The 21249-nt window shown below is 44.9% G+C and overlaps 1 protein-coding gene across 1 annotated transcript in view; it reads right to left on the bottom strand.

Annotated features, from left to right (window-relative positions):
* Positions 1-4452: 4452 nt before the first annotated feature.
* The window catches only part of LOC122679938, a 120400-nt gene continuing 103603 nt past the window's right edge, over positions 4453-21249 (bottom strand). Inside the window, 14 exon segments of the mRNA XM_043880796.1 lie at positions 4453-4744; positions 6160-6303; positions 6782-6829; positions 7100-7192; positions 7637-7774; positions 8337-8369; positions 8624-8938; positions 9025-9066; positions 9412-9726; positions 10942-11256; positions 11333-11425; positions 14552-14869; positions 14963-15271; positions 19143-19457. Of these exon segments, the coding sequence (XP_043736731.1) occupies positions 4599-4744; positions 6160-6303; positions 6782-6829; positions 7100-7192; positions 7637-7774; positions 8337-8369; positions 8624-8938; positions 9025-9066; positions 9412-9726; positions 10942-11256; positions 11333-11425; positions 14552-14869; positions 14963-15271; positions 19143-19457 (2624 nt within the window). The 3' untranslated portion in view covers positions 4453-4598.

The raw sequence follows: 21249 nt of genomic DNA, 5'->3' as shown, positions 1-21249 counted from the left end.
TTTTCAAACAGAGGGAGCTTGTCACCAACAGACATGTCACAACGAACGCTGCAAATCTCTATCTCTAAGGATACACAAGACAAACCACAGTATACTAACATGTGGCCTCTTATTAAGTCTTAATCAGACCAAACGGAGGAGACAGGGTATTCATATGATTTATCATTTGGCAGTTTTTCAATTAAAACCTCACAGCGATATCACAGGAAGAAAGTTTGCAATTAAAAAGTACAGCTGTGCTGTCTGTATGACATAAGGAAGGAAATGAGCTGCAGAAAGAGTTCTTTTGCTTAAAAAAAAAAAAAACAAGCAGACTAATTCATCCTTCACTCTGTGAAAGGAGAGTCCTCTGGGGCTGATCCTGAAGGATGCTGTAGAGACCAGGACACCTCAACTGTTCTGCACAACAGTTAGAACTGTGAGCTAACTTTGGATAAAGGTGTGCTCTGACTCCTTTCTCTTTACTTTTTGTGACTCTACTGTAGGTTTTTACATTTTTGTTGCCATGAGACTCATGTATAACATCTTACAGACACAACAGTATATATTACACTGATAAATTAATTTCAATCACATACAAAAGCTATACCTTTTATCCCCTTACACTTTCTTTTTTTGATGTCAGAATTTTCCTCTCTTTATATTATATATCCACTAACAAAAAACTTTTCTTTATAGTTATTTTAATACTTCCTTTAGACTACAGTTAACTGGTTAGCACACTACCATCTTCAGTATTAGAATATTCTGAGTTGTATTACACATTTACATTTACAAGTCCATTGTATATTTTGTGGGCTTCCCTGATAGCTCAGTTGGTAGAGAATCCACCTGCAATGCAGGAGACCCCGGTTCGTTTCCTGGGTTGGGAAGATCCCCTGAAGAAAGGATAGGCTGCCCACTCCAGTATTCTTGGGCTTCCCTTGTGGCTCAGCCAATAAAGAATCTGGACAGACCTGGGTGGGAGACCTGGGTTTGATCCCTGGGTTGGGAAGATCCCCTGGAGAAGGGAAAGTCTATCCACTCCAGTATTCTGGCATGGAGAATTCCATAGACAGTCCAACGGGGTCACAAAGAGTTGGACACGACTAAGCAACTTTCACTGTATATTTTGTATATTAGAGTTTTCTGAATTGGATTACATATTTACATTTACAAATCTGTTGTATCTTCTTTCATATGATTATTAGTATCCTTCATTTAGCTTGAAGCGGAGAAGGCAATGGCACCCTACTCCAGGACTCTTGCCTGGAAAATCCCATGGACGGAGGAGCTTGGTAGGCTGCAGTCCATGGGGTCACTAAGAGTCGGACACGACTGAGCGACTTCACTTTCACTTTTCACTTTCATGCAATGGAGAAGGCAACGGCAACCCACTCCAGTGTTCTTGCCTGGAGAATCCCAGGCACAGGGGAGCCTGGTGGGCTGCCGTCTATGGGGTCTCACAGAGTTGGACACGACTGAAGCGACTTAGCAGCAATAGCAGCAGCATTTAGCTTGAACTCCCTTCGGCAATCTTGTAAGACAAACCTGTGTTGGTGAACTTCCTCAACTGTTGTTTGTTTGGGAAAGTCTTTCTGTCATCTTCATTTCTGAAAGACAACCTTCCTGAGAAAAGTATTCTTGGTTGGCAGGTTTTTACTTTCATCAGCTTGAATATATCATCCTAGTCTCTCCTGCCCTGCCAGATTTATTCTCAGAAACCCAGTGATATTCTTAAGGGGATGTCTTTTTTGTGAGCATTTACTTTTCTCTTGATGTTTCTAAAATTCTCTCTTTGTCTTGATTGTAGGAAATGTGTCTTGGAGAGGATAGTTTTGAATGAACTCTGAGGGGTGACCTATTAGCTACATGAACTTGGAAGTCTAAATCTGATCCAATTTGGGACTTACCTGGTATTATTTCTTTAAGCACAATCTCTGTCTCTTCCTCCTTCTCTGGGACTCCAGTAATGTGCAGGTTGTTTCTGTGAATGTTATCCCGTAGTTCACACAGATTCTTTCACATTTTTTTTCATTCTTTTTTTCTTCTCTTCTTCTGGCTAGATAATTTCAATTGTCTTCTACATTACAGATTCTTCTGCTGTTGCTGATGCTCTCTGTAGCATTTTTCATTTTGTTGTGTTTCATTCATTGTAATCTTAAGCAAAAGAATTTCTGTTTGGTTCCTTCTCCTTTTTTTGGCCTCACTGCAGAGATTGAGGGATCTCAGTTCCCAGACCAGGATAGAATCCAGGCACAGCAGTGAAAGCATCAAATCCTAACCACTAAACCATCAGCAAACTCTGTGTTGCTTCCTTTTTTATGATTTCTGTCTCTGTAAAACAATCAATTTCCTCTGCGGAGCCACTCAGCCTGTGCACAATTACTGAGCCCATGCTCTAGGACCTGCAAACCACAAATAGGAGCCTGCATGCTGCAACTACTACTGAAGCCTGAGAGCCTAGAGCCTGTGCTCCGCAACAAGGGAAGCCCCCACGTACAGAAGCCTGCTCTCCGCAAAGAAGAGTAGTGCCTGCTTGCAGCAATTAGAGAAAGCCCATGTGCAGCAACAAAGACCCAGTGCAACCAAACATTAAAAACAATAATAATAATGATAAGAAAAATTTTTAATCTCATTTTGTTCACATATTCTTTTCCTGAATGTATTGTTTATCTGTGTTTTTTGGAGTTCACTGAGCTTCTTGGTGGGTATACTTTATTTCTTTCGTTATACGTCATTTATTTCATTACTTCCCAATGGTGAATAGCCATGTGAGCTGCCCTGGGAGAAGTCCTTGGCATCTTCCCATTCCCAAGCACAGCATAGAACTACGAAGACTGCAAGTGTGAGCGTAGGTTGGAGCCCTGGACACCATGCAGGCCATTAAGCAGTAACCGGGTGGACTCAGCTCACAGCCAGGCCAGCACTCTCAGTTCTTATATTAGTTCAGCAGCTTCTCCACATGTCCACGATGGAATGGGGGTGGGGGGCTATGTATCGTGTAAAGGTAATATTTACTTGGCCACTCCTATATGACAGCTGTCTCTACCCTGAAGAATCGCAGCAGGATCACGTTTACATTTTCAATAGTAACCAGATTAACACAATCTTGAAACAATATGTTTTCAGAGAAGTTCACTACTCTCAAATTCTTCCTTTAAGTTTTCAATCATATCAGACACCTCCATCCACATATTTGAAACATAAAGACCCAAATGTTCCTGATCTTCCCATCTACATCACTTCTTCTGCATCCCCTCTGCCTAGGTCTCCACTTTCTTGCCCTCTTGTCCCACCTGGATGCAGGGTGTGGTGAGCACCAATTTGCCCTCCATCAACTTAGAAAGACATATGAGCTGATATAATTCACTCAGAAGGATAGATTACTGGAGAGACAAGAAATAGCAACATCCTGAAGAAATAGCACAAAGGGATGGAAAGAATGGATTCATAAGGATTTGATAACCAACTAGACATGGGAGAAGAGCAAAAAGGAATCTATATCTGCTTGAGGAATAAACAGATAAAGTAACCTATGGAATGAGTAACGAAAAAGGGAGATGCAGTTACCTAGAGTTAAATTTTTAACTGGTCCATGAAAATTTAAGCAGGATAAGGAAAGCTGTATCCATTCTCTGCTACCAGCCAATGTCCCACTTTGAAACTCACATCCAAGTCTGGTGCCCAAGAATAGGTTAAAAACAGGTGATGTGACATCTCAGAGAAGAACATACAGGATTGGGTTTTTTCCATGAGTTTGTGAAATGAAAATATCTCCTGCCATATCAATAAACAAGAAATGTCACAGTCATCAGCGATTTCTGGCCTTCAAATGTGAATGAAGGCCTCCAAAACTGTGATCCAGGGGATGCTGCCACCCCCTGCATGGTGATTGCTGAGGAGCTGGGACAATGCAAGAAGCAGCCATCTGCCATACTTTAAGGTGAACAAGGAAACAGGATTGGCCCCAGATAGCTGAGGTGCATATGAAAGGAATGAATTCAGTGAGTCCACAGGCTTGCATCTTCCCACAAACAGAATGCTAACTTCCTTAACTTGATACCTGATCTTTGATGTTCAGACTGCCTGCTCCCTTTGTTGCAAACTTGTATACAGCCTGACTTCCCCTCCTGCCTCCTTGAAGCATTTTTCTCAGAGCTACTGAGATGCAGTCTCCAGGGCCTGGAGTCCTAAACATTCCCACCAAATAAACTAACTCTATCAGGTTCTGAATATATTTTTTGGTCAACAAGTTCATCTTGCGAGGAATGAGGGTGTGAATATGGACCAAGTGTAGATGCTTTTTCTAAGCAAGAGTGACCTGGAGCATTTGTGATCCCAGGCAAAGTCATGGCCTAATTAGCCTTTGAAGGAGGTGAGAAAACAGGGCAGTATATCTTGTTTTCCTTTGAGGAAAATGGTGTTTGAGAACCAGACCAATCCTTTCAAAGCATTTGACATGGAACTTGCTAAATTAGCAACACAGCAAAAAGTTACTTTATTCAGAATACTTCATTTTGAACAATTTCCATATAACACAATTACAGGTCAGCCTTACTCTATTGAAATACAGGCAATTAGAATATCTGAGGCTTCATCGCATATTTAATACAAGGTCATGGGAAAGTCACTGTGGATGTTCCTGGGGTACCGAGTTCAACGTCATCATACCCAGGGTCCCCTTTGTTCCCCTGGATCAGCCACGGGCTCTCTTCTCCTTCCCCAGGATCAGCTTCCTCTCCAAAGATGAACAGAGAAGAGCCTGAAATAGTAAAGAAAAGCATGATTAGAACTGAGACAAAGGGGAACAGACCTTGTTGTGGAAGTGAGTCAATTAAGTGGTGATAACAAAGCACCCCTGGGACCCAGGAGTGGGCAGGAGGCTCAGGCTACTTCACATCAGTTACAGGGAGGATGGACCCGGGCTGTCCTCTCAGATCCAATCCATGTGAACTCTGGGGCCTCAGCTCATGTGGAAACCCTGCGTCACAGGAGACCTGTGCTCACATAGGAGCTCTGGGAAGACCTGCCTCCAGGCAACACAATCAGCAAGGAGATGCCCAGGAACAGTAAGAACATAGCAACGAATTTAATGTTCTCCTCTCACAACTGACAGACATGAAATCACCATGAGAGGGATGGTGGAGACAGGAAAATCTGCGTTCCTCACTCACAAACCAGCTCTGCTCTTAGTTAACTCCTGTTCCCAAATGCCCACAAATAGTATCAAGGTGCAGCCACAGGAGGCCCCTTCCCAGGGACCACACAGGCCCTCAGATGGAGAAATTGTCTTTTCTAGAGAATGAGTGTCTTCTCTCGGCTGCTGAAAAGTCTGGAGCAAATTAGACTGTAGCTGACCACAAACTCTGGTCTATGAACTACCAACATGGCTTATTGTTAAGGCCACTGCACATCATAGATTTTGTACTTTAGTGCTGACATATAAACAGAGCTCATCTTAAATTATCAGAATACCTCACAAATTCAATACTGCACTACATTTTAAAAAATCGTTGACTACCTTTCATGTATAAGACAGCACAGAGGAGTTATCAAAACACTTGTTCTACTTGTGGATTTCATAAATATGCTCAAATACTCAAGTTTTCTTTTCCTTTTGGCCACTGAACAATGCTTGTGGGATCTTAGTTGCTTGACCAGGGATTGAACTCAGGTCCTAGCAGTGAAAGTGCAGAGTCCTAACCACTGGATTGTCAGGAAATGCCCTAATCTGTACATTTTAAAGCAAGCATATCACATATAAAGTGAAAATTTATGTTGCAGCATGGAGACTTAAATGCCAAAAGGAGAATGATTTCTCACTGCCAAGGAGTGTGATAGCATTAAAGACAGTATACAGTTGAGACTGTCACATCCAACTCTGTGACACTATGGACTACAGCCTGCCAGACTCCTCTTTCCATGGGATTCTCCAGGCAAGCATACTGGAGTGAGTTGCCATTCCCTTCTCCAAGAGATCTTCCCAACCAGGGATCAAACCCGGGTCTCCTGCATTGCAGGCAGATTCTTTACCATCTGAGACACCAGGGAAGCCCATCAAATGCATGAGGTTACTGATGTTTTGAAATTCTAGAGAGGCTGGGCATTGAGAAGTTCAAATTCACCATTTCGAGGACAGAGACTGAAGACTGCAGGAGATGAGCTAACCCCACTCACCTGTTTGAGACCTCATCCCATGTTCCTTCACTGGGAGCACTTCCTCTTCGCTCACCTGAGAGGCAGGAGGAGCCCCAGGCACTGGTACCTCTTCAGCATCATCATAACCCTCACCAGGAGCATCAGTCCTCTGATCTGGGGCTTCTGAGGGCAGAGCAGGGGTCAGATGAAACCACGGTAAGGGGGTTTGTCTGGGAAATACCAACGATCCCTTCTGACTCAGAGTTTCTGAGCCGCTATAGAGAGGCACATTGTTTCAAAAGATTTTTTTTCTTGTAAGACCATGTTTCAGTTTGAAGTCTCCATAAGCCAAAACATGATTTTACACATCTTTCTCAAAGGAACTCTTATACCATTAAGCATGACTAAAGCGTTTTGACAAATTGTGCTTTCCAGATGTTATTTTTAGAAACATTGTGTTTCTGTTGTGATTCTGGACACAGAGAGCCCAACTGCAAATGTGAGACATCACACAACAGCCAGAGAAGGGGAAGGATGGACTCCATCTCAATACAAGGGATGCTACTGCTCCATGAAAGGAAGACTGTTTCCCTTGCCTCTCATCTCTATGATGGAAACTCTCCTCCCCAACACCCAGCTGAGGCGGGTCCATCTCTATTACCTGGAGCAGATCTGGTGTCATCGTGGTCCTCACCATCTGACAGGACGCCTAATGTGGAGACAAACATCACACAATACACAGAATGACCCTCCCCACACCCAAGGGACCAGTGTTAAGGTTGAGAAGGAACAGGCCTGGCTCATGCAGCGTAGACGGAGGCTGGGGCCTCACAGGGCTCTGATAGGCCATCCTACCACTTTGGAGGAGCTGCCTCTGTGAGTCTGGGGCACACCTGGGGGCTGCGGATGCTGAGAAGATGCACACAGCCAATGGGAGGTGACAACCAGAGGTCCCAGGAGGGCAGGCAGAGACACCCACCTGGGCTATCCAGAAGACCCTCCTTCCATGACACAAGGTAATCGAGCTCCTCATACACTGCTTCAGCAAGAGCATCTTCATAGCTGGATAAGGCTGAGAGATCCCCCAGCAGGTCAGAGATGCTACCCCAGACACCTCGGTCCAGCAGGTTGAGAGATCCCCCAGCAGGTCAGAGATGTCATCCCAGACACCCCGAACCAGCAGACACACCCTTTATCTCCCCAGTGCTCACACATGGCTTGTCAGGACTTCAGGATAGCTTCCCACCCAGTGCGCCTGTTGGCACCTTCTCCCTTCATCTGGCCCTGAATACAGCTCAACTTCAACTCTGTCTCATCTCATAGGCAAGGCTATGACTTATGAGAGCTCATATACCAGTCCTAAAAGCCTCTGTCTACTCGGCACTTAGAGCTCAGCACGGAGCACATGGAGTCTGCAACTCAGAGCAGAGACCTGGCCCAGGCTCCCCTCCTCACACCCGCCCCATCTCCTGCCTGCACACACGCTCCCTGGTCCCCAGTTCCCCCTGCAGCCCACCTCTGCGCTCTGCTCTCCATCTGAGCACCTGAGTCACCAGGACGACGAGGACCAGGAAGAGAAGGGCCCCCAGGATGAGGCAGAGGGCCCCAGGCAGGGAGAAGATGCCTGGGAGAGGATTCGAGGCTGGTCTGGTCCCTAAGGAGAACAGGAAAGAGGGTTGGAGAATGTCCTGGGCAGAGAAACCCTCTGTGCCAGAATTTCCAGGCGCTCTGGACAATGGCGTCCCAGCCTCAGATACAAGTGCACTGACAGTGACTAGGGTTCTCTGGGTCTCGTTCTCAGACAAGCCAACCTCACTCCTGCCAGTGCGGCCCCGAGGCAGAGCCAGGGATTGTCAGGGAGCTGCCCTGCCTAAACTGCCTCTGAGGACCCGCCTCATCCCCTCTCCCTGGGCTTCAAGAGACAGAACATCAAACAGTCCTGGGACCTGCGCCTCACTGATGAGGAGCAACACACAGGGGCAGGTGGGAGAGCCTTAGAATCTGCAACATGGGAACCGGAACCATTTGGACCTCAGGCATGAGAACCTTCTGACTCCGGGAACCAGGGTAGGGGAGTTCCCCAAAATAACGCCCTGGCTCCTCCCCAAAAGCCAGGGGCTCCTCAGACTCTTTCCTCTCCTTAGCTGTCAGAGAATCCACAGAACAGGTCCCCAGAATCTGAGTACTCTCCCCTGCCCATAGATGGATCACAATACCTGCTGTATTTGGGGGCAATGATGTCCTTGCACCTAAAGAGAAAAAGAGGAGTTTGGGTAAAGGGAATTGGCCAGAATGCAGGGCAGCCCTATTTTCCTTCTTGAGCCTGAAGTCACCCCTCAGCCTCCAAAACACCAGGGTCCAGTCCTCCCAGCTCCCCCGTCCTAGATCAGAGCCCCAGCACTGGGACACTGTCTGAATACAAAATCCCCACCACGCCCGGTCCAGCCCACTGCCCCCGCGCTGCCCCAGCTCACCCAGGACGGACCCCGAGCCCCTCACTCACCAGAGCACCTCACACCAGCATCCTCCTCGTGCTTGCAGTCGCTCTGCCCCCAGGGCTCCGCAGCACAGTCCCACAGGGAGGACTCCTGGCCCCCGCACCGCACCTCGTCCAGCCAGATGCTCCCGTTTCCAGGGCCAAACGCCGCGGCCCGCACGGCTTCCAGGGCCGGGCCACAGCCCAGCTGCTGACACACCACCTCGGCCTCTGCCAGGCTCCAGGAGTCATCGCACACGGTGCCCCAGGAGCCGCTGTGCCAGACCTCCACCCGCCCTGAGCACTCGCTGTCTCCTCCCCTGAGCCGGAGCTTCTCTCTGTCTGAAAAGGCAGCAGCCCCTCCTGTGACTCCCCTGGTGGGAGGAAGGAGCCCCTGGGGCCCTGGGGAGGGGGCGAGGCTGACGTACCTGTGCAGGGGGCAGCAGCTGGACAGCTCTTGGCTCTTCTTCCTGCAGAAGCAACAATGGGAAGCTCTGGTTCAGGGACAGCTGGGGGTGGTCTTGTCCCCAAACACGAGTATCTGAGGTTTTTTGTCATAGTCAAATGACAAAAGACCACAGAAGCTACATCAGCTACATGGCTGAGAGGTTCACTGCATCTTATCAGCAGCTGGAATAACTTTAATTAGTTGCTTGCCATAACAAAAGCAAACAAACAGACACAGAGACAAATACAAATATACACCTACATTTTGTAGACTCAACCAAAACCCATCAATTAGATCTGAAAATATGAAATCATACTAACGGCACCCTACATGGTTGGGAGTGACACAGAAACAGACAGTAAGTCACCTGCACACGAGATATAGGCTTCCTCCTTGGGAGAGCACGAGTTGTAATTCCACGAGTCAGAAGGGCACTGCCAGAGAGAGGTATCAGCTCTCCGGCACTGGATTCCATCTACCCAGCGGGGTCTAGAGCCTTCCCTAAGAGCAACAGAAGAGTTGAGATTTCCGCTGTCCCCACAGCCAAGCTGTCTGCAGATCATGGACACGGTGATGTCTTCCATGGGGCTGCGGCAGACACTGCCCCAGGTCCCGTTGTAGAAAACTTCCAGCCACCCAGCACACTGCTGGTCCTCGCTCACCATCCTGAGGGCCAGGAACTCTAAGATTGAAACGGAGGGGATGGAACACGGTGAGCACTGCACTCAGTGCTCTGGGTTTTCCTCTCCCCCAGAAGTAGTGACCACACATCCCTGACCCAGCAGAGGAGATGCCCACTGGGTGACAAGACTAACTTTTGTCTCCCTTTCACCTGACTTTGTCCATTAACATCTGTACACCTATTTCTGCCACAACAGTGTAGATATGAACAGACAGCAAGGCCAACTAGTGCACCTGCAGTGATAGGAGCTGATTCTTGCTTCCTGACAAAACATCTAAAAGAATGGAAAGTGATGTGGACAGTGATGTGGTCGACAGAATAATGGAGCCCCAGAGATATCCACAGCCTAATCCTGGAACCTGTGATATATTACCTTCATTTCAAAAGGGACTTTACAGATGTGATTAATAAGGACCTTGGGATGGAGAGATAAAGCTCAAATATTAAGGAGCAACTATGTGAGTGCCGCCTAACATCTTTAAACCCGCTACACTGAGAAATGCATCATCTTTCCCAGCTCCATTCAGAAGGAAATGTGAGTGAGGGAGAATGGTTGGAAGAGGCACTGTTGTTTAAAAGATTGCTCTGAGACAAGAAACGAGGCCACACAGAAACCACAAAAGGATGGGAAAGGAGGCCTCCCAGAGACTCCAGGAAGAACACAGCCCTGTGGACACTGAGATGTGACCCATGGAGACTCTCTTCAGACTCCTAGCAAAAAGAACTGTAAAGGAAAAATCTGAGTTTTCACTATCTCAGGCTCCTCTGTCCATGGGATTCTCAGGCAAGAATACTGGAATGGGTTGCCATGCCCTCCTCCAGGGGATCTTCCAAACCCAGGGACTGAACCCACATCTCTTACATGTCCTTCATTGGCAGGCAGGTTATTTCCACTGGACCAACTGGGGGAGCCCAGGATTTCAAGCAGAAAGAGCTTTCAAGTGTTTTCAAGTGTTAACTTGAATTAATCATGGATTTCAAGTGTTAACTGTCAGAAACGGCTCTGCCAGGAAACAGTGGTGAGAAGAAAGGACCAGAATCTCAGCTGATGCAGGAGGAAGTGAAAGCACCTCGTCTTCACGTCTACTGGAAAGACAGGCTCCACGGGAGGAAGCCTCCTACTCTGGTCCTTTCAGCATCTCTCCATCAGGGCTCAGACCCCGTCCTCCTGGGCCCCACCCCTCCCCCAGCCTGTGGACAGTGTGCAGCGCAGACCTGAGCAGATGACCCCCACGTCCTCCTTGTGTCTGCAGTCGTGCCGCCCCCAGCCCCGGGAAGGGCACCTCCACACGTGAGACTCATTTCCTGTGCAGTTCAGGTCGTCCAGCCAGATGGGCCCTGATCCTGCCCCGAAGTGAGCAGACCCCGTGGCGTTGAGGGCGTCTCCACAGCCCAGCTGCCTGCACACCACGCGGGCATCGTCCAGGTCCCAGCCGTCATCACAGATGGTGCCCCAGGAGCCCTGGTCAAGGATCTCCACTCTCCCGGCGCAGGGACCGCCCCCGTCCACCAGGCGGAGCTGTCTGCTGTCTGAGGAGAGAGAAATGGGACAATGGGGCGGTGACCTGGGGAATGAGAAGGGTCTTCTGTCCTGTGGGACCCTCACCTGAGCAGTAGGGGGCGCTCTCCTCTGAGGCTGCAGAGCCTGCTGATTCTGACAGGGAGTCATTGCAATGGGGCAGCACCTGGATCTGGTTTCCTGCAGAAACAGCAATGATCAGGGTGTTGGTGATTGAAAAACAGGAAACTGAATAAACTAAATAAAGACAAGCAGTGGGGTCTGAGAAGAAAAATGTAACATAGTTGCTCAGTAGTTTCCAACTCTTTTTGACCCTATGGACTGTAGTACACCAGCCCCCTTGTCCATGGGATTTTTGAGGCAAGAATACTGGAATGGATTGACATTTCCTCCTCCAGGGGATCTTCCCCAACCAGGAATCAAAATGTCATCTCCTGTATTTCCTGCATTGGCTGCTGGATTCTTTACCACTGAGCCTTTAGGGAAGCCCAGATAAACATAGTTGTAAAGTTTTCATAACTGTAGTGTTCGCCTTCACTATGGAGAGTTCTGCTTCTGACAGTGCCACAATTTTTGTCTCAAGCACTAAGAATGAGTTAAATAAGTTCTGTCCCTAAATCTATCCCTAAATAGAAGAAGCAAAATAAAACATTTTCTAAAATAGTTCTACAATTTGTCATCTACAATGTCTGTACTTTAAAAGATATTTATTGAAAATAGATCTCATGAGAAACCAAGAGGAAATGTAGACATTAGAAACAATTCCCCAGGATACTCAGCTTCTAGAGTTACTTGACAGAGAATTTAAAGAGCCTTGATTAAGGTGCCCATGGAATTAACTGACAAAATGTGCACCCTGATGGAAAAAAACAAATAATGATAACAACAACAACAACAAATAAAAATTCTAGAGCTGAAAAACTTACTAGTTGAAATTAAGAACTGAAGAATGAGCATATCAGGACATGAGCTCAGCATAAGGGAGAATCAATAAAGTGGAAGGTCATAGGACAAATGCACCCCTATTTAGAAGTGCAGGCCACATAGTAAGTGTTCCGACTACACTGCTGTATAACAAATTATAAAAACAGCCTCTGAAGCTACATATATATACACACACATATATATATGTATATGTATATATCTCTCCACAGTCTTCATTTTCTTAAGTCTTCCTGGGTCAGTAATTTGAGAAAGACTCAACTTGGCAGTTGTGTCTTGGGATCTTTCATGTAGTTGCACTTAGATGTCATCTGGGGTTGAAGTCAACTAAGGACTTGACTGAACTTTAGTTAATAAGGAAATTTCTTGAATTATTTTATGGATAAAAGGACTTGATGACTGCAACCTAACTCAGAAAGACTTTACATATTTATGGAGAAATGGGGCAGGAGGGGGACAGAGAGGGAGAGAAAGAGAGGAAGACTAAAGCAAAATACTAATATTGGAAGATCCAGGTAAAAGTCATCTGGGAATTTTTATATTATTTTTGCAACTTTCAGGTCTCAAATTAGGTCAAAATTAAAAAAAATTAAAAGGTGAAAATAAGTCAGAAATAATTCATTCCTAGGACACTTTCACTAAAAGAAATACAAATAATGTCAAAAACGTGAAACACCTAGGTGAAAACCTAGTAAAAGATGGGCAAAACCTCTGATAGACCTAACCGAATGGAGGGATACGTCATGTCAATGAATTGGGAGACTCGAAATTGTCAAAGTCAATCATCCTCAAATTCTGGTAGATTAAATATAATCTCAATCAAAATACATCTATGAAGTTTCTTTTGGTGAAAAATAACAAACTAATTCCAAAATTTTTTTTTAAACGTAAAAGGCCAAGAATGACCAGCACAGTTACCAAGAAAAGCAACACAGTTAGTTAATATAAAGCAACTCTTGAAAATTAAAATTACCCAAACTTACTGTAAAATTAAAATAATTAAGAAAATACAGTATTGGTGCAAGAATAGACAAACGATATAATGGAATAGAACAGAGAGTCTAAAAAGGCGTAGACACACATGCCCTTCTCCTTATTGCAAAGGTGGCACACAGTGGAGACAAAAATCTTTTCAGAAAAAGATTCTGAGTCAATTAGATGTCAATATGAAACTTGACCCTTATGTTATATAGATATCAATCTCAGAAGGAATATGCAATTACATGCAAGAGAAAAATAAATTCTATAAGATAGTACTGAAGAATGTTTTTATGGTCTTGGAGTAAGCAAAGTTCTTTTCAAAAGGATATAAGAAATACTAAATATACCGGGAAAAACTAGTAAGTTATATTTACTTAAGATTAAGAACTTTGATCATCTAAGGACATGGTACTATTAAGAAAACGAAAATAAAAGATCAAGTATTAAATAAATAGCATAGATTTTCACCCAAAATCATTGTCATGGTAAGTTGTAGCATCATATTTGTAATAGTCAAGGACAGAAAATAATTCAAATCTCTACCATCAGTTGAATGGATCAGTTTATTGTCATGTGGATCATTCAAAGAACTACTCTACAGTAATAAAAATGAATAGTCAGCTGCTACAAGCAACATCATGAGTGAATCCCAAACATAATGTTGAGTCAAAGAAGTCAGACACACAAGAAACATACTGCATGATTTTATATAAGGTTCAAAAATCAATAAAATATCCTATGGTTGTTGTTATTGTTGTTGTTCAATTGCCCAGTCATGTCCAACCTTTGTGACCCCATGGATTGCAGCATGCCAGACCCTCACCATCTCCCAGAGTTTGCCCAAGTTCATGTTCATTGCATCAGTAATGCCATCCAGCCATCTCATCTTCTGACACCCTCTTCTCCTTCTGCCCTCAATCTTTCCCAGCATCAGAGACTTTCCCAACGAGTCATCTGTTCACATCAGATGACCAAAATACTGCAACTTCAGCTTCAGCATCAGTCTTTCCAGTGAATATTCGATGGTAGTAGAAGTTAAAACTGTTTTCACTGGAGAGGACACTGGACATAGTTAGTAGGAGGCAACAGTGACTCTGTAGTGCTGGGAATATTCTCTTGGCTTATCTGGGTTGGGGAACATGACTGAGGTCTACACTTACTGCTGGTTCTTTGTTTTCTATGACTATTTGTAAATAATAATGCTGCTTAAAAATATATTATTCCCCTTCACACTTCTTGCCCTGACCTGAAAAATGAATGAACAATGAGAGGAAGCGTATTTCACCATGAAATATCTGATGTTTGAAGCGAGGTTTCCCTCACTCTCTGCTCTTGGGGACATTTCACTCCATGAGTACCAGTAGCCCTTCCCCCCTCTCTTACCTGAGCAGATCACATAGGCTGTGTTGCCATGGGAACAGTCAGGACCACCCAGGGCAGTCACAGGGCATGTCCCTAAGAAGGACTCAGCCCCCGAGCAGTGAAATCGGACTGTTGAGATTTGATCACCTCCTTCTACAAAGTGTGGTCCTCTAGGGGTGGTGATGGCGACTCCACAGCTGAGCTGACGACAGACAACATTGGCATTGGCCAGACTCCAGTGGGAGGCACAGAGCGCTCTCCATCGTCCAGAAATATTCATCTCCACCTGCCCCTCACACTGAGAGGAGCTGTTTGTCATGAGCCGGACTTCTGCATACACTGGTAGAAGACCACAGGATGTCAGCAAAATCTCATTTTTTAAAAAACCTGAACAGAGTGTGCAGGGCGGTTAAGTCCTGACATGCATCTCACCTGAACAGACAACCTGAGCAGCTCCACTGTGCTGACACCTGCCCCCTGGACAGGGCACTCTGGGGCAGACCCGGAGCTCAGGCTCCTCCCCCTCACACCTGAACTCTTCAGCCCAGACCCGGCCATCTGACTCTCTGAAGGGCACGTGTCCCAGGACAGACACAGCCTTGCCGCACCCCAGCTCTGCACAGATGACCTGGGCAGTGGGGAGTGTGAAGTTTCCATCAGACACTGGGGTCCAGGCTTCTCCAGAATGCACTTCTACTCGCCCTGAGCAGGGTCCATCCCCTCCAGCCAGACGCACAAATCCTAAGGGAAACAATCAATAGCAGCAACAAACCCTGTGAGTGTTCATAGTCCTCGCTTGGCATTGGAAACAGCACATCATAGACAAGGATGTGAAAGCGTTTCATTTCTAGGAGTGGGGCATGAAGAGAGAAGCTGAGAGTTAGTGTCAGAATTGTATTAATAATTTCATGACCAAGTTTATGAAAAGAAACCCAGAAAAATTTGCAGTCAGTAAGAATGTATATTTTGAGGTTGATTAGGATGAGAATTCCTCATCTAGGGGCCTGGAAACGACAAGGCCCAAGGAAACCGCACTGCAGTGGGTATCAGACTTGAGCACAGAGCTGAACTAACCCAGAGTGAAGTAGGTTTATGGGATTCAAAAGTTTAGAGGACTAAGATCCAGACAAGATTAGAAGGCCATCTGAGATTTCTGGAGCTATAATTCTAGCCAGTTTTCTCTCAGGAGCCAATAATCAAGTCACTGAAGACAGGGAACCTCATAGCAGATCTATTAATTCAGTCTGTCTACTAATTCATAAGTAGACAGACTTATGGCTACAGCAGGAAAGCTAGACATCATAGCAAGTCTACAAGTCTATTATGATTTGATGTATACTATAACAAGCCTATTATGATTTCACATATATTGGCACTGGAAACAGCACAATTATTTCTCATAATTCTTGATGGTGAAAAATTCCCAGAATTTCTTCAGTGACTTGATTGTGAAAAGAAGTTGTCCATAGATAAGTTTGAATATTAAGAAAGTTCGGAGAGTCATAGCAGAGGGAGGGGCTGGTCCTAGCCATCTTTCTTGAAAGCCTAGGATTTATCAAGGAAGAGAATGAGTTTTCAGGGGGAGTATGAAAATCAGCTGAGTTTGATTACTTTCTACTAGACATGGGAATCTAAGACATGGGAATCTTAGCAAATACTAAGAAATGACGATAATTTAATGTATTTTAATCCTATGTATATGCTAATTGCATATTCCTTTCCTATTTGGATTCTTGAGAAATAGCAGCAAAAAAGGAGAAGGAGAGAAAGAGAACACAGAGCAAACAAGCCACTTGTAATTTAGAGATTTCCAAATGCAAAACCTCAATATGGATGAAAGACTTGAGGAAAATATTTGTCCAAGTTTTTGACACATTTTATCCACTGTGCTCCTCCCATCTGGCCACCTAACCCTGCTACCCTTTCACATTTTATCCACTGCAGACAAGGGAACAATCTTAAAAGCTACAAATGGATGGAAAGGAGACTCTGAAAGGGAAGAACATCTGTAGGAGTGGAGTGTGGGTGGGATGTGTGGTAGATTAAACCGGGAATGGATGGAGTATAAAACTGAAAGAGATCGAACTGGTCTGGTGGGGAGTTAGGTTAAGGCTACTCTTTCTAATTAAATAAATTTTACTCAACACCTTGTTAGTTTCTGTATTAATCCCACCAGATTATGAATTTAGAAAGAAGAAATATTGCTTACACGTGATTGTAGATAGCCTGACATGTGTTAGACACTCAGATATATTCAGAACATAGTCTTATGCACATCAGGATAGTCTCCCAAGACAAATTATTATTATTTCTTTTTTATTTTATATTTGTTTTCAAATGGAAATAAAAGTGTGTGAACATTGCAAGAAAATTTATGAACTAGAAGGCTGATTTGAGGGGATAAGTTATTAAAAATAATAAAACCAACTACTTTCTTGTATAACAATAGAAAGAGTGGGGCAGAATATGAATATCTAACACACAAAGACATACACACACAGAAATTTAGTATTTGAAGAAGGTAATATTTTATATCACTAGAGAAGAAAGACTGTTCAATAAATAGTGGTGAAACACTTTTTGGCCTCCATTTTCCAAGTTCAGTCCATTTGCAAAAGAGACATCAACCTGAGCCATAAGAGGGACCTCAGGGGCCAGACTGTCAGGAAAGGATTCTCTCTGCACCTGTGCCTGAGCCTGGGAGAGCCCCGATTTTCTGTATCTCAGCTTCTGCTTAGGGCCCTTTGTCCCAGACTCAATCTCACTGTTATAGGTTTGGGACTGGATTTTATCCAGGGAACCACGAGAGCATGAGGGTTTTCATCATTGTTCATGTAGATCACATTCTTATTTCTCTCCCTCTGATCAAGGTGGCCCCCTCTCTTCTCCCTGTAGCTGTGATGCATCTGCCTTCAGACCAACTCTCAGCCCTCTGACTTTCGTCCTTACCTGACCCTGGACCCTCTGGCTCTTCACCCATCACTCTGGACTCCTACTGGTTTGACTGGAACAGAGCACTGTGTGGCCTGAGGTGTAGGAAATATCTCTGTAGGGTGAGGTATGTGGCCTCTCAGAGATTCACAAAGATCAAGTATCTTCCTGGAAGACCAGACCTGTGCTTGACCCTTGGGCTGCCCATTCCCCTCTGAAAGCCAGAGAGGATCGGTGTGACATTTCCATCAAGGTGCAGCAAAGACCAAGGAGAGTGGGTCCCTAGAGGCCCAGAAATAGAACCTCTGATTGGGAAATGAAATGGAGAGAGTGGAGAGGCTACAGAGAAGTCGTATCTGAATCCTCTGCAGAGGTCTGATATTTAAGTAGGAGGATGTTATTTTGAAGGCAATATTGAGAATCTATTTTCATGTGGTTTATTACAAATACAAGCACCTTTTTAGAGTCTGTTATATTCAGGAATTTTGGCCTATGTTGGGAATGTAAATCACGATAAAACAATGCCCTTATCTTTTTAGAAGTTCAGGAGAAAAATAAGTAGACAGTTTAAAGCCCTCCAAAATGTTTATGAGAGACTTGGATAATCAAAGAAAGAGAAACTACCCTTTCAGAGGGCCATTTATTTATATGAATCAACTGCAACAAAGGCAAAATCAAACTGTGGTCAGATTTATCCTTGTCTGGTCTCTTGGTATACAGACATCCTGTGTCCTTAGGCACATGTAGCATCCTCCACACCACACCTGGACCCTCAGAGCTGCTCAGAGAACCCCACAGTTGCCTTTGTCAGCTCCCATTGCCCTTCCATCCCTCCTAGCTATGATAACTCTCTTCCAGCTTCTTCAAAAATTATATTTGTCCCCTTACTTCTTTTCCTAGCAAATAAACCCCCAAGTGCAATTCTCTTATATCACTGAAATCATCAGGTGTAAATATATAATCTCTTACTATAAAACACAGAATCAATATTTCATTGCCTCCACCTTTGATGTGTCAGTGCATGGCTAAGCATTCTTTCAAAGTTTTGGTTTAAGCAGATGTTTTAAAGAAAACATGGACAAAGAATCTTTTCTCATAACAATGGAAGGAGAAGCTATGACTCAGAGCATTTCATCCAAGGTCCTCTGGTCCTACCAGCCAAATAGCTATGAATATTTACATTTAAATTTGTAAAGCAGACTTGAAATTTGGCATAAATCCATAAATTGCTTTCTGATTTGTTTAATGGTATCCTCTGTGCCTCCACTCCTACTGACCTAGTGCAAAATAGTGTGTCATAGGGTAACTACGGAAACAACTCCACCCAGAGAGGTGCACCCTCACTCTTATCCCTCCCTCCTATGGGTTCACTGTGCAAAGGCGGGGGGTGATTTGTGAGTATTTCACTCTTCCAAAAATTATATAAAAATTATGAAGATCAATTATAATTGGAAAAAATAGATTAAACTCTGTCAGGTAAGATCACTGGAGAAGAAATATCAGAGACTGACAAGAGGATAGTAGTTGAAGCCCATCACTCAGAGATAAATGTGCCCTCAGGGAGGATGGGTAGATGTCTTAGACCTCTCTAACTCAGTCATCTTCTATTGCCAGGTGATCAGACACCAACTTCCTTGGAACTTACTACTTTCTCAGCCCATGGACAATGCACTGACCGTACCTGAGCAGACAACCCCAGCATCCTCTGCATGCACACAGTCGTGCCGCCCCCAGCCCCGGGAAGGGCACCTCCACACGTGGGACTCCTTTCCTCCGCAGTTCAGTTCATCCAGCCAGATGCGCCCTGATCCCTGACCTAATTGAGCAGATTGCAAGGCATCGAGGGCTCCTCCACAGCCCAGTTGCCTGCACACCACGCGAGCATCGTCCAGGTCCCAGCCGTCATCACAGATGGTGCCCCAGGAGCCCTGGTCAAGGATCTCCACTCTCCCGGCACAGGGACCGCCCCCGTCCACCAGGCGGAGCTGTCTGCTGCCTGAGGAGAGAGAAATGAGATAATAAGCGGGGCGGGGGGGGTGGGGTGTTGACGGGGGCGTGGGGAGTGGGATGGGACGGTGGGGATGAGAAGAGTCTTCTGGTCCTGAGTCTCCTCTGAGGCTGCAGAGCCTGCTGGTTGAAACACGGAGTTTTGCACTCCGGCAAGCACCTGGGTCGGGTTTCGTATAGCAGCAGTGAGAATAATAAGGTTGAAAATGGGAAAAAATAGAAAATATTACTCTACTGAGTAGTGTGAAACAGATGATATTACCCAAGCCCTATCGGTATTAACCTTCTGATTTGTAGGGTTCTGCATTGTTGTTTTTGAGTCACCAAGTCGTGTCCAACTCTCTTGCAACTGTATGGACAGTAGTCTACCAGGCTTCTCTGTCCACGGGATTTCCCAGGCAAGAATACTGGAGTAAGTTGCCATTTCCTTCTCCAGGGGATCTTTCCAACCCATCAATCAACCAGGCATCTCCTGCACGGGCAGGTAGATTCTTTAACACTGAGCTACCAGGGAAGTCAGAGAAAGGTCTGTTTAGTCCAAGTTATGGTTTTTCCAATAGTCACAGATGGTTGTGAGAGTTGGACTATAAAGAAAGCTGAGCACCAAAGAATTGATGTTTTTGAACTATGGTGTTGGAGAAGACTCTTAACAGTCCCTTGGACTGCAAGGAGATCCAGTCAATCCTAAAGGAAATCAGTCCTGAATATTCATTGGAAAGACTGATGCTGAAGCTGAAACTCCAATACTTTGACCACCTGATGGGAAGAACTGATTCATTGGAAAAGACCTGCATGCTGGGAAAGATTGAAAGCAGGAGGAGAAGGAGACGACAGAGGATGAGATGGTTGGATGGTATCACCGACTCAATGGATGTGAGTTTGAGTAAGCTCTAGGAGTTGGTGATGGACAGGGAAGCCTGGCATGCTGCAGTCCATGGGGTCACAAAGAGTCAGACATGACTGAGTGAATGAACTGATAAATAAATAAGAAAATTTTAAACATTCTAGGGAAAAATAAAAATGGTAATGAAAGCTATCATAAAGTCTTCTAAAATAACTTTAAATATTTACTTGTTTATCACTCCCTGCATCTAATAACAAATTTAAAAACAGACATACAGACATCTACAAATGTGAACACACACATGCACACACCCCTACCTGAATTAAAGTTTCACTAGAGGAAGGACTTTGCATATCTTATTTACCCTGTGTTTCTGCTATTAGGACAGTGCCTACATATTGTATGCACTCATTCAACAAGATTCAACAAGTGCTGCAGTGAACATTGGGGTACACATGTCTCTTTCAGATCTGGTTTCCTTGGTGTGTATGCCCAGGAGTGGGATTGCTGGGTCATATGGCAGTTCTATTTCCAGTCTTTTAAGGAATCTCCACACTGTTCTCCATAGTGGCTGTACTAGTTTGCATTCCCACCAACAGTGTAAAAGGGTTCCCTTTTCTCCCCACCCTCTCCAGCATTTATTGCTGGTAGACTTTTGGATAGCAGCCATTCTGACTGGCGTGTAATGGTACCTCATTGTGGTTTTGATTTGCATTTCCCTGATAATGAGTGATGTGGAAGCAACCTAGATGCCCATCAGCAGACGAATGGATAAGAAAGCTATGGTACATATACACAATGGAATATTACTCAGCCATTAAAAAGAATACATTTGAATCAGTTCTAATGAGATGGATGAAACTGGAGCCCATTATACAGAATGAAGTAAGCCAGAAAGATAAACACCAATACAGTATACTAACGCATACATATGGAA

The sequence above is a fragment of the Cervus elaphus genome, chromosome 22 (assembly GCF_910594005.1).
Source record: "Cervus elaphus chromosome 22, mCerEla1.1, whole genome shotgun sequence".
Taxonomy (NCBI): domain Eukaryota; kingdom Metazoa; phylum Chordata; class Mammalia; order Artiodactyla; family Cervidae; genus Cervus; species Cervus elaphus.
The sequence above is the reverse complement of the archived record's forward strand: the minus strand, read 5'-3'. Positions and strand labels throughout refer to the sequence as shown.